We start from the raw sequence: 13,734 nt of genomic DNA, 5'->3' as shown, positions 1-13,734 counted from the left end.
GTGGCATGTTTTGCACAGACAACTGGTTAGAGGTTTCTTCTGCAGCTTTAAATGCGTTTATTCCTCAGATATCATGCTGCGGATGGGATATTCTCTAGATGAGATACAAGACTCCCTTATCAACCAAAAGTACAATGATGTCATGGCGACTTACTTATTATTGGACTATAGGAACTCCGAGGTATGCTACTACACCTTATCACGTGCTTCAATGTGCGTTTAGGATTGAAGTTTATAAACGCTTTCTTTTCTCTTAGTTGGATGAATTGTCAATAAAACCCCGCCTAGGCACCGACCTCACAAACAATGCCCAATCACCTTTACACAAGGGACAACGCAGTACCTACAGTCAGAAGTCCCGCAGATCAACAGACCAAAGTAAAGCATCATTCTGCTGATACATTACCCACCATGGCCTGTTCGATTTGTCACATTGTCGCCTTCCCCTTCTCCACCTCAGGTTCCTCCAAGCGTCCTCAAGCCGACGGCAAGCACATCGGAGGTTCAGGCAGCTCCAGTAAAGTCCCACCCAGTCCACTGATCTCCGGAGACCATAAGAAGACTCCTACCCCTTCCACAGTAAGTACCTGAGGAACCCAAGACCGATACACAGCAGAGTTCAGATGAATAATCTTGCTGTGCTCTCTCTCTCTGTGTGTGCCCTACAGAACAGCGTCCTCTCCTCAGGCACCGGCCGCAGCAAGAACTCCCCAATTACTGAAAGAGCCACATTGGGAGTACAGAATGGCAAGGACAGGTACTACCACAATCATTTTTACAAACTTTCATATGTGCAATGCATCAGATGGCTCTGTTCCAAGACCTGGGAGCTGCCTACAGAGGGAGCAATTTATGGACATTTTTAAGGTGCCTTACTTCAGCAAAATTGTAAGGCAATATAGGATATAGCTTAATAGGGTCTCAATCAGCTCCCTAGCTCGTGAGGTCATGAATCAGTATATCGTGTACACGTGTTCGTGCACTGGTAAGGACTTTAGCTTACTTCACATTGGGACACTGTTCACTTGTTTTTTTGTGACGCTACTCCTTATACGCGCTGTGATTATTCATCAACAACAAGACCAACATCTCTCTGACTTAATTTTAATCATTTAAAGGTCACGTTCACTCTGTGTTTTGAAGCTCTGATTGCGTTTACAATGCACAATATAACTCACAGTGTAAAAACTGTTTTTTTTCAACACAATTTACTTATCTGTATACCGCTGTTTTCACTGTCCTAAAAACAGGCTGATGTCTTCCTTGTTCTATGAAGTCCCTCCTTCAGAAAAACGTATCGAGTTCTGATTGTGTAGTTTGTTTGGTGTGTTGTGATTCGATAGCGACTTAGCTTAACTTGCCGTTAGCTTAGCTGGCGTCTGACGTATTCCTGTGGTCAGAGTTTAGTAAAAAACTGTTCTAGTGACGCCATTAAAGCAGGAAGTAGAGGGCTGTAGTGCAAACCGGCCATTCGCTGTAGGCTTTGAAAGGCGAATTTTGTTAAAGAAAATATATTGCCTGGCAGTGAACTTTGAGATTTATCATTTTACAGGTATTATTTATGCTATTATAGCAACATTACACACTAACTAAAGTTTAATCCAAAGGAACGTGACCTTTTAACTTTATTATTAAAAACACTTTTATTAGTTTCTTACATATTCGTGCATAAATGTGGAAAACTTTTACATTCAAATATTAAATAGATTGTGGTCCCTTCCTGTCTAGCAATGTGTGTTTAAATTAATATAATATAATATATATTCAAAAATTCTGTAATTTCATGAAGTTTACTGAGTTGGCTTGCATGATTTTTGTTGTAGAGCTTCAGAAGAGGTCATGTGATTTCCGTTAAAGGCGGGGTGCATGATCTCTGAAAGCCAATGTTGACCTTTGAAATCACCTAAACAAACGCGCCCCAGCCCAATATAATCTGGACCTTCTTTTGATAGACCCGCCCCACACATGTGGAACCCAAATAACGATGTTTGTTAGTAGACATGTCCCTTACTGTTGATTGGCTACAAGTGTGTTTTGGTAGTTGGGCTGACTCCCTTTTACAGTGTTTTTCAAAAATCATGCACCCCACTTTAAAGGGGACATAAGGACCACCGATGCTCTCTGGTTTTTGCATTGCATCGGGGGAATTTTTAGGGAATGAACACTTAAATTTTTTGCTTTTGAACAAGGGAGCTGATTGAGACACCGCAAGGGATGGTAATCCCAGAATGCATTGACACTAGCTTAGCAAATTATTACTCCAAGTTTTTGGGTAAGCGAGGGAAATGTTAATTATAAGCATTCAATATCTATATAAAAGTAGTATTGTAATTAGAAAAAGAATGCTTTTTTTTACAGATTTCCCTGTCTGTGAAATCCAGGCTAAAGTCTAGATATGAGATTTGGATCAAAAAATTTTGATTTCATTCATTGATTTCAATCTTTGACATGACCTTACTCAGTCAATATTAAAGATATCAAGGTTATCGAGGTGTCTGCGCGGTAGTAAAAACAATCCTTCCAAAATTAAGGCCCTTTAAAGGTAGTAAAAGGTAACAACGCAATTTGACTTGGATTTTTTTAATATTAATATTTGTATCTCCATGTTTTAACTTCATCTAGCATATATATTTTTAAACTACGCTGCTAAACGGACCTGAGTGAGTCGGAGTTGAAGTTTAAGCAGTCTGTGCAGATTGAACGCACACACTTAACTCGTAGTATCTTATTCGAGGTTACGCGCCCACGTAACGTTGCTCTGCGTGTGGTCAAAAGCTTAACATTTGTACACGTGTTTAAGCACCGCAGTTTTAAATTAAGTGATTTTTAAGCCGTCGAAACACAAACAACAGTGCTATATGTGCGTGCTGTTTCTGTTTGAGAGGAGCGTGCAATCCGCGCATCCGCTTCTCATTGAGCTAGTGAGTATTTTTGCCACTGTGTATTAGTCTTAAATGCACACATGCGTCAAAATTCCCGGCTTTTGCAAGTATCCTCATAAACACGACAATTCAGGTCTTAAGAGAAAGTAAACAGCTAAAAGAGAAAACGCATGTGTAACAGTATATCAGATTCAGACTTTGGCCTTAAGAGGAAGTTCCCTAATTGTATTTGTATACATTAGTTAATGCATTATGCACAAAAAATTTACAATATATTGTATGTAAGCGTTTATTAATTCTTTAGTCATTGCAGAGGTGCATTACAGAGGTGCATTAACTAAAATTTGATTTTAAAAATTAAAATGCTAAAATTAATAAGATTTGCAATAAATAAATAAATAAATCTCACAGTTTATATATCACAGTTTATATCAATTATAATTTGTATTATACACCCCCCTGCTGCTTGATGTCATGTTGGTAATAAAAAATATTGTGTAGGTGGTAAAAAAGGTAGTAAATTTATCTCTGATTCCTCCAAATACCCTGGTTATATTTTCCCTAAATGTACTTTACATTATGTCGGATGATTTTATGTAGAAAACCGTAAATCACAAAATTTACTCTAGCTGCGATTTCACAGACTGGGTTAATTTTTTTTTGCATGTGTTATGAATAAGCTGCCTATGTGGTGATGTACAACTTTTAAGATTCTGAGTAAGGATGCAGATTTTAAAGCCTTTGTGGGCCGTAAACAACAAGCAGTTTGCTAGGTTTTGGAACTGAGCTATGGTCTGGACTTGTATTAAAAGTACTGTGTGCACATATGTGTATATTTAGACTGTTTGGAAAGCCTCTCTGCTCTCGACTCATTCTGACAGGCTGCTGCCCTGCCAGCATGGAAAACATAATCCTGTTATGCACACATGCATTCTCACATTAACAATTGCACACATTCAGCCACTGTACCGAGTTAAAATCTGTTCAGCTCGATTCGCAACACCATCGGGAATGTAGATTTTTAGCATGAGGATTAAATAAATGATCACGCACATTAATTCACAGTTAAGCCTCTGTGCAAGAGCTTGTCAGCTTGGGTTTGTAATCTTCTTCTTTTTTAATAAAATAAAATTTTGGGTTATTCTCAACTTTGTGTCTAGCACCAAGAATTATTTTGACTCGCGGAAGCTGAGTTTAACGCCAAACTAAATGCATAATGGCAGCTTCACAAGCAATGTTCAGTCAATGTTTAAAATATGAAGCTACATACATTTTCGAAAGTTTACCCCTAACCTTTAATCCAATTGACCCAGAAACATCCTATAATCATTCTTATAAAGAGTCTGCTGAGATGTGCTGACACACATTGACGTTATACTACTGATTGACCGTGATGTAGTCCATCTCATCCCTTAATCTGGAGTTACCGGCCTGCTCCACCAGGTTACAAAGAGAGAGAGAGAGATGGAGAAACTGAAAACAGCAGCAGCGCAGCATGATATGGATGGAGGTGTGGCAGTAAAGTCGTATAGTGCTGATTAAACAACAAAATAAAGGCAACATTATGCGACTTACAAAACACCTGTCACATCCATCAGAGTTTTGTATTCTGCTCCCCATTCTGCATGTGTTATCTACTGTTTCATATTGTTTACCCATTTAATAATTGAGCGGATATCAATAGCTTTTAAGTGCACATCGTGCCTTTGAGAGAGATGCTGACAGTTCTTTTGATCAAAAGTGCACTTCATTACCAATTCTCACTTAATGCCCAGAGACAGAGAGCTTTCCAACGATAATGCGAGTTTGTTTAGAGTTTGACAGGCTGTGATAGCTAGGATGCTAAAAATAAAACTAAGACCAGAATAGACCAAACCTGCATTATCGAAAAGCAAGTGTTGCAGTTTTATTATTTGATGTGTGCTTTTTGTTTGATAATCCCCTATTATTCCTCCACTTAAAGCCATTCCTCATCTTCGCTGAATCTAACCTATCTGCTTTACATCCCCACCCATACATCCATCCCTCCACTTGACATTCGTCATCTCCCCAGCTTGAACACTCCTGGGTCCCGCTCTTCCACCGCCTCAGCAGCCGCAGTCCTCGTCACTTCATCCCGCACTCGCCACCACAAGTCCTTGTCCACCTCTGCCCACCCCAGCCCCTCAGACATCCACGCACACCGCCCAAGGCAAGTGGCAGCCATTGCCAGACTCAATAGAGAAACTTTAAGAACAAAAGGCAAAGGGTAGCATCGATTTTTGATTAATTGTTGCAGAAATGCAGTGTATCGAAAGCTTGTTCAGGTTTAAGATCCACAGACAGAGATTTAAATCTGTCAAGCAAAGACAAGATAACACAAGTTAGGGCTGGGTGGTATGACATGTTTCCCAACAGACGGTATAATGAACGTCACACTAATGAGATGAGATACTGCCCATTTCTCCCCTAAACTTTCTTTTTAACCATGTCTATATTTCACTGACCCATTCTTCGTCAAAATAACACCACCGTCATACTCGTCGACCCCTTCACGCAAACACACCACATACGTCATGCATCTAACAGCCTTGTCCCTTCTAACCCAAAACACACCCGGCTCCTTTAACTCACAGCCTTTTCCTAAGACCAGGATTTTCTTTACATCTGCATGTGTAATGCAGCTCTGTAAGTTTGCTGCCCTTCCTTTACCTCCATTATAATTCTCAACTTCTGAAGTCTAAACAATAGCTGTGTGGTTTTGTCTGCTATTTTGCAGACAAACCACATATCACATTAATACCCACAGGCCAGCTTAAATGCTGGTCTAAAACCTGTCTCACTGCTTGCTTAACCATTCTAATAACAGCAACTGCATTTCTAAAGACCTTTGTTCATGTAAAAAACTTGCGTCAGTTGCAGGCATGTTAACAAAGGTGTTTCTTCCTTCCCTGAAATGTTTCTTTGGATTTTAGGTTCACTGTGGTTGTTTCAGGCTGTTTGTTTGGTAAAAGTTGCATGATAACTGTTATTAAAGGAAAACACCACAGTTTTTCAATATTTTACTATGTTCTTACTTCAACTTAGACAAATTAATATAAACCTATCTTTTATCAATGCGTGCATTTCATCTTTGTACAGCGCGTCATGAATGTTTTAGCATTTAGCCTAGCCCCATTCATTCCTTAGGATCCAAACAGGGATGATTTTAGAAGCCACCAAACACTTCCATGTTTCCTTTTTTAAAGACTGTTACATGAGTAGTTACACGAGTAAGTATGGTGGCACAAAATAAAACGGATAAAAAATGAGAACTACGGTATTTTCCAGACTATAAGTCGCTCTTGAGTATAAGTCGCATCAGTCAAAAATTGCGGCATGAAGACGAAAAAAAACATATATAAGTCGCACTGGACTATAAGTCGCATTTATTTTAGAAAATTATTCTTTTTGGGAGCACTTTAAGTCTTTCTCCATTAACAGTCTTTAAGTAAATGTTTCAGTTAACAGTTTTTTCAGGGGTAGGCTACAGGAGCGACATATAGCGCCCTCTTGTGGCTGTAGACGGTAATGTTTTCTTTTGGTTCATGTTAGTCAGTATGAATTAATTTTGACATAAGTCGCACCTGACTATAAGTCGCAGGACCAGCTAAACTATGAAAAAAGTGTGACTTATAGTCCGAAAAATACGGTATATTGTATGGCAGAAGAGCACTTAGTTTGCAGAACTTTGACCTCTGGCACACTAACTTACTTGTGTAACTACTCATTTAACAGTCTTTAAATAGGGAAAACATGGAAGTGTTTGGTGGCTTCTAAATTCATCCCTGTTTGGATCCTAAGGAATGAATGGGGCTAGGCTAAATGCTAACACATTCACGACACGCTGTACAAAGATTAAGTGCACACATTGAAAAAAGATGGGTAGGTATAAATTTGTCTAAGTTTAGGTAAGAACATAGTTAAATATTAAAAACGTTGGTGTTTTCCTTTAAAGGTGATGTGTGCGGATGTTTTCAAAGGTAAAATATGAAATTAAATCATAAAGCCAATCTCAATACATCCCTGCTTAACCAATGGTGTGAGTTTGTGACAGGACTGTCTGTGGTCACACAAGGACATCTGTGGAGAAAAACCATTTTCTTTACAAAGCCCTTTAGTGCCACAGAAATTGCACACTTCACCTTTAACTCTTACAAAATACCTTAATGTATTTTTAAAAGATTACAAAATAACAGGAATGCTCTGATTTGACTAACTCTGTGGCCCTCGGACAGTCAAGTGCCTGGCATGTTGTCGAAGGAACTGATGGCAGATTATACTTGGATTTCACAATTGCATGCTCTGTTTCTTTCATTTAGGTTTGAAATTGGTTTGGGAATTAACCATCGATTAATATTTGTATATGCATTAGCAGAAAGTGCTACAGTTGATGGCGTATTAAATAATAGCCTTTATGAATTACAAATGGCCATTACATGCATTTTGACCACCACTGTGAAACCCAGCTAAAGCAATTTTTTTTATGTAAAAATCGTCCTACATAAGAACATTCTGTGAAAATATCTTTAATATTGACTAAAGCCATTGAAATAAATTTTTTATGTTATAATTAGATTGAGATTTTAGCTTGGGTTTCACAGACATGGTATATTGTCTGTTTGTTTTTGCACCGTGTTATTTGTTGCACTTATGTGTTTTTGCAGCTTGATATCATTCAGTTAGTAGCTGTTTCCTGATTGGCTATTTATGGCTAATCTGAAGTCCATAATGAACAAAGTTTTAACCAGTTTCTTTCATATTTATGGAAAACACAGCACAACCGCACAGAGAAATCCAGTGGTGTCCCCCTCGGCTCAGAACATAAACATTTCCACAGTGACAGACCGTACCAACTTCCCCAGAGGGGTGACGAGCAGAAGCACTTTCCACGCAGGCCAGCAGAGAGCCACACGAGACCAGCAAGCCTCCGCATACAATGACCCCTCAGCCTCCCCCTCTTTTTCCCACGGCAATAGCCAGGCGCGCCGTACAGGGACGGGCATCTTCAGCAAGTTTACGTCCAAATTCGTACGCAGGTGAGTTTATAATTGGTCTACGTGAGTTATAGAAGGATGATATATGCTTTTATATAATATATGTACAGTACTGTGCAAAGTCTTAGGCCGCCACCACCACCAGACTACTTGTTTTAGAAGTTTTAATGTCCATACATATTTATTTTTAAATTTTATCAAGATACAAACAGAAAATACAGGAAATATGTTAAAAAAGTACATTTTCAGGACTAAATGTCTTCTGTAGGCATCATTGGTGTTTAGTGTGACCTCTCTTGGCACTAAACACATCTTGAGCGTTTTTGAGTGTAATGAAGTAAAAAGACAAATTTCTTTAAAATAAGAAATTAGGATTTTATTTAGGGTTAAGAGATCTTGCAGTTTCCTGCTATTGCTCAAGTGGAAGGGAAGTTTACCCTAAAAACTTGACACATCAGTTTACATTTTATACAGTTTTTAATACTATACACGCTTTTTCTGTATTTTCTGGATGTATTCTATTAAATACACTGAGAAACAATTATATATGATCACTATAACATTGCAAAAACAACAAATCTAATTCTGGCACGGTGGCCTAAGACTTTTGCACAGTACAAGAAATCAACTTTAAAAAGTTTTTAACCAAGTAAATAAAAAATCTTAAACAATTCATTTAGTTTTAAATAAACCTGGATCTTGAAATTAACATTTCCATAGAAACTAGCATGGCATAAAAAGCCCCACAAAAATTAATTATTTTCTGAAATTTGCCAGTATCTTTGTTAATTTTAACATGAACTCTTGTAGGCTTCTGTAAATACAAAATGTAAATGACGCCACACTTTCACTCCATTAGTTTACAGTCGATTTGATCGCTACTGAAATGTTTATATACTTAAGGTTTATATTCATGAATGTGTTTGTTTCGTTGTGTGTATCAGTGCACATGCTCGTGACCCTCACCAGTACTCCCCTCTTACAGGACGAGATGGTTTGGAGTGGCACAGTTATTTATGGCTAAGATCAGAAACTGAATCTCATGGCGCTTTTCCATTGCATAGTACCCCACGGTTTAGTTTAGTTTGGGTCGGGTCAGCTTACTTTTGGGAGCTTTTCCATTGGGTGCAGTACGTAGTACCCGATACTTTTTTTGTACCACCTCGGTTGGGGTTCCAAGCGACCCGAGCTGATACCAAACGTGACGCGAAAACACTGTAGATCACTGATTGGTCTGAGAGAATCGTCACGTCATCGCTATAATGTAAATATTAGCTTTAGCTTACTGCTAGCTTGTGCTGTCTCAAGCAAACATGTTGTTATCGGTGTTCTGCTATAAGTTTCCAAACACCCTTTTAGCGATGAAAAACATCCGCATGCTGAGAATCCGGGACACCATAACAGTTTTTTCGAGACTTGCAGTTTGTGGCGGCACATTCGCGACGTGCACGTCCGCATTATATATGCTTAAATGCAACTTGAATGAGGCTCAGCGGAGCGCCGTCGACTGACGCCACGGGTCGGGTGTTTGAACAGAAACTGTCATGTGAGACAGAGGTAGTTATAAACGCGATGTGCAAACATCTATGTGGTGGCCAATTTTAATTTTGTGGCAGACTGAGAAATAAATGAATGTATGGGAATGTACAACAACGCTCTCATGTGTATGATGTCACAGCAGTAGGCAGCGTAAATATAACGACACGCCTATAATCCCTCCCACTCCGAAGTGATACTAAACTCGATGGAAAAGCTAACCACGCCAAAGTGAGGTGAGCTGACCCGACCCAAACTAAACTAAACCGTGGGGTACTATGCAATGGAAAAGCGCCATAAGAGCCGCTGGAGCAGGGATGGTTTAAGTGTGAAAGATGCCACTAAAGATAACTAACCTATTAAATCAGACCCTAATCTAACATCCATCATTCATGCAAAGCATTTACAATTCAATTTCTTCACTGATCCAGATTTTCCCTCTGTAACTTCATTATTTTTTTTATACGACTACAAGTCCTGGTGCCCTTTAAGGCTCATCAGCTAACACCAAGACCTTATTCAGAGGGTCTTGAAAAGACCCTTATTCATTTTTCAGGAAAAACAGAAAGTTTGAACCTTTGTGAGATTTTTAATGGTTCTTACGCATTTGAGAAACGTTTTCTTCTCTGAATTTTTTTTTGTTTATAGAAATCTCTCATTCAGATTTCCCAGAAGGTAGGCAATAACATCACCCTTGAGTTTTCTCGACAAAAATCTTTTTCTCTGCTTTCCTCTTTGGTGTCTTGATGCAAGGTTTTTCTTTATTTGTTTCATATACAATTATCTTCATGGTATTATCCTGTACTAATGCTCCGCGTCCATTGCCTGACTCACTCCTCCGCCACACATCCCACTTTTATGCATCACATCCTCACCCCCTCCTCTCGTCAAAACCCGTTGGGTCCCCGGTGTCATGTACATTGTGCAGCTGGTCTTGTGAATGGCGTATCTGCCCCCCATCTGTGATGCCATCATGCAACATGACTTCACTTCTACAATGCAGTTAAATTATAGTCAGATGCTCACTTCTTTGTTTGGAGATATTGTTCCTGATAAACCCCCAACTCTGTACTTGACCAGTTTTGTAGATGGGGTGAGAATTGAGAACCATAAAATGCTAAAATACAGAACTTAATGATTTTCTACCTTCATTTTTGTAACATACATACACTGTCAGAAAAAATGCTCCCAAGCTTTCACTGGTGCAGTATTCTTTAAAAATGTCCTAATGTGTACCATTTAGTTACAGATATGTATACATTTGATATCGATATGTACTTTTCAATTACTAAAATGTACTTTTTGGTACCAATATGTAACTCTGAGGTACTAATATGAACTCTTTAGGTGCAAAGGTAACTGCCCCAGTGACAACTAGGGACCTTTTTTGACAATTTTTTTTTGACAGTGTACTAAAATACTGTTTTTGGACTGCATTTTCACACCAGGACTTAACTGCTAAATTTACAGTGCCATAGTACTTAGAAATATTTAAGTATGTTGAGAGAGAAAGGCATTTGATAGACAACACATCCTTATACTGGCATCAGTCTCAGTTTGATTGTTAAAGTGATACTCCAGCTTAAATGTCAAAATTCGCCCATGATTTACTCACCCTCAAGCAATCCAAGATACACATGTCCATCATCTTTCAGACAAACACATTTGGAGTTATTTTAGTAAATGTCCTTGCTTTTCCAAGCTTATAACGGTAGTAAACGGGAAAATGTATGAAAAACTTCTGACTTTAAACCACAGAAAAGTGCATTCATCCTTCACATAAGTAATCCACATGGCTCACAGGGGTTTAGTAAAAGTCTTTTGCGGGTAATCAATGCGATTTTGTAAGAAAAATATTTTTTATTTTAATTATAAATTATAATAACTAGGGCTGGGCAAAAAAAATAGATTTTTCGATTCATATTTTTTTACGTGGTCGATTCAGAATCTATTCTCAAAGAGCAGAATTTTTTTTTTTGGCAAACATTGAACGTAAGATTAGCGTTAATCAAATTACTAGTCTTCTTCACTAGATGTCACCCTCTTTTTTGCCTTGCGCGATGTTACCAAGGAGCGAGAGGTGAGCCTGTCATTCATTCATTCAGTGCTTAAAATGGCGGTTTTAGGTGCTTCATCAACATTGATGCCACCTTTACATAAAAAGTGAAGGTATGGAAGCATTTTAGATTTCGCAAGCAAGACGAAAACGATAGTGTTGTGTCTTTTAATTTCTTTTTATTAATTACCCACTTTTAAACTTCTGTTCACTGTTCTTTTTTATTAATTTAGTATTTGTATTAAATCTATATTCATTGAGTTGAATCGAGAATCGAGTATAAAAACCGACCTGAGAACCCGAATCGAAAATTTAATTGAGAATCGAATCGATTTTGATGGCTTGTGAATCGAAATTGAATCGATCTGGAACATCTGAATTGATACCCAGCCCTAATAATAACTAACTTTCGGTAACTGCACCATCTTGGACTTCCATTATTCTGTGTAGCAATTTTAGTGAGCGATCGTTTCCATAGGTAGGTTGCGCAGTCCAAGATTCAGAGTCCTGTTTTTCCTAAATGTTGATATCCTAAATGTAATTTACTTTGTTAATATAATAAAAGTAATGAAAGAAATAGTTATTATAATTGTTAACATGGCAATACTGTCAAACAGAGATTCTTACTATATACAAAACTATATAAAAAAATTTTTTTGGTTAATGTAAAGTTCATGCAAGTCCACAGCAGATGAATTAATTACCAACAATGTATGTAAAGAATCGTTTTGGAATCAAATCGTTATCCCGGAATTGGATCGTGAAGTCCAAAGATTCCTGCCCCTAATATATGTGTATGTGTGTTCGTCTGAAAGATGATGGACATGTGTATCTCGGATGGCTTCAGGTTGAATAAATCATGGGGTCATTTTAATATTTAGCTAGAGTTTCGCTTTAAATGAAATGGAAAAATAATATCCTTACAGCTCCAATCCCAATTTAAAGATCCTTGAGACAGAATATACAAACTAGTAGAAGAATAATTAACAGCATCTTTGGGTACAAAATCCTTTTCGCAAAATATTCTAGAGCTATAAGCTTAAGTTTATGATAGCTGGTGGATACCGGGTGTGAGTAGTGTTTATGGTGAGGGTTCTGAAATGGCTCCTGTCTCTCTCATCTTTTGGTCTACTGCTTGTAACTCTTATATGGCTGAACTAAAACAGATGTGCTTTGTCCTTGCGTTCTTGTGCTGCGCTGTTTTGGAGGCAACTGGTTCGATGTTTTCTTTCTCCCCGTCCGAATCTCCATTCTTTCAACACACACCTCAGTGCAGTCACTTGTACAGCTACTGTACCAGTATGAGAAGACAGAGAATGGCAGCTACATTGTTATAGTTCATCTCTGATTGGGAAGCTTGTTGGATTAAGGATTTAGATGGACCCCTGGTGGTTGTGCTTCAGGCACTACGCTGAATTATTGCATAAGGTTTATGTAATTGTACTTTCAATTTAGATATGAATTTTTAGTGCCTTAAATTTTACTAGGCTGCTATTTAGTATCCATTTAGAGTATCCGTATTACACAAATCACAACTCGAAAGGCTGCTGCCTGCTAATGTGGGTAGGTGTGTATGCTAAATACAGGGTGGCTTATGGGAGTGTGTGTGTTGATTTAAAGGTTGATGGTGAAAGAGGAAAGTTTGTCAAGAGGTTGGTGAAGGGACTATAAAGAAATGCTCTGGCTTTTGCTTCCAATATTCTTGCCATCTTGCTTAAGGAATAGAAAAGGAATAGAAATGCTATTTAAATTACATAAATGTTTTAAGAATATATATTTAAAAGGAGTCCACATGACTATCGGCACTAAGATAGCGAACTCCTAATTGAGAGACTAAACTTGTTGGTTTTCTTTGAGGAGTCCGTATGAGGGAGAATTTCAGGATGAGGCCAGCAGGTGAGGACATTGATTGTATCATAAAATGACATTTATGTAACGTAATGAAAATTTACACATAAAATTAATTAACCTGCATTTTAGGATTTTGGCATATTGTGATATTTTAAATGGACATTTCTGTGAATCACTGAGTGACCTAAAACGAGACACCCAATATATATATTCTTTGTTGAGCCGAAAATAGGTGTTATGTGTGTCCGACCAATTATTAATCCAAACACAGTTTAATTCTTTCCTAGCACATTGCAGATTTTCAATTTGTTAGCAGATATCTTTTTTTTTTTTGACTGCATTGTAGTCCTCCATAGCACCATGTTGATGTGTTTGATGTGTTGCTGGTGATAAA

General features: G+C 38.1%; 1 protein-coding gene across 10 annotated transcripts in view; it reads left to right on the top strand.

Annotated features, from left to right (window-relative positions):
- Positions 1 to 13,734, top strand: part of mark2a (MAP/microtubule affinity-regulating kinase 2a) — a 37,625-nt gene that overhangs the window by 22,279 nt on the left and 1,612 nt on the right. For 4 of the 10 annotated variants that reach the window (XM_065287080.1, XM_065287077.1, XM_065287079.1 and 1 more), the window contains exons 11-18: positions 69 to 181; positions 258 to 378; positions 461 to 579; positions 669 to 757; positions 4,936 to 5,073; positions 7,679 to 7,939; positions 10,082 to 10,108; positions 13,347 to 13,385. In XM_065287080.1, coding sequence (XP_065143152.1) covers positions 69 to 181; positions 258 to 378; positions 461 to 579; positions 669 to 757; positions 4,936 to 5,073; positions 7,679 to 7,939; positions 10,082 to 10,108; positions 13,347 to 13,385 — 907 coding nt within the window. The remainder of the gene's footprint in view (positions 1 to 68; positions 182 to 257; positions 379 to 460; positions 580 to 668; positions 758 to 4,935; positions 5,074 to 7,678; positions 7,940 to 10,081; positions 10,109 to 13,346; positions 13,386 to 13,734) is intronic. The other 6 variants (XM_065287081.1, XM_065287078.1, XM_065287086.1 and 3 more) reach the window with 4 other exon arrangements.

This window comes from Paramisgurnus dabryanus, chromosome 18 (assembly GCF_030506205.2).
Source record: "Paramisgurnus dabryanus chromosome 18, PD_genome_1.1, whole genome shotgun sequence".
Lineage (NCBI taxonomy): Eukaryota > Metazoa > Chordata > Actinopteri > Cypriniformes > Cobitidae > Paramisgurnus > Paramisgurnus dabryanus.
This window is presented reverse-complemented; position numbering and strand designations above follow the sequence as displayed.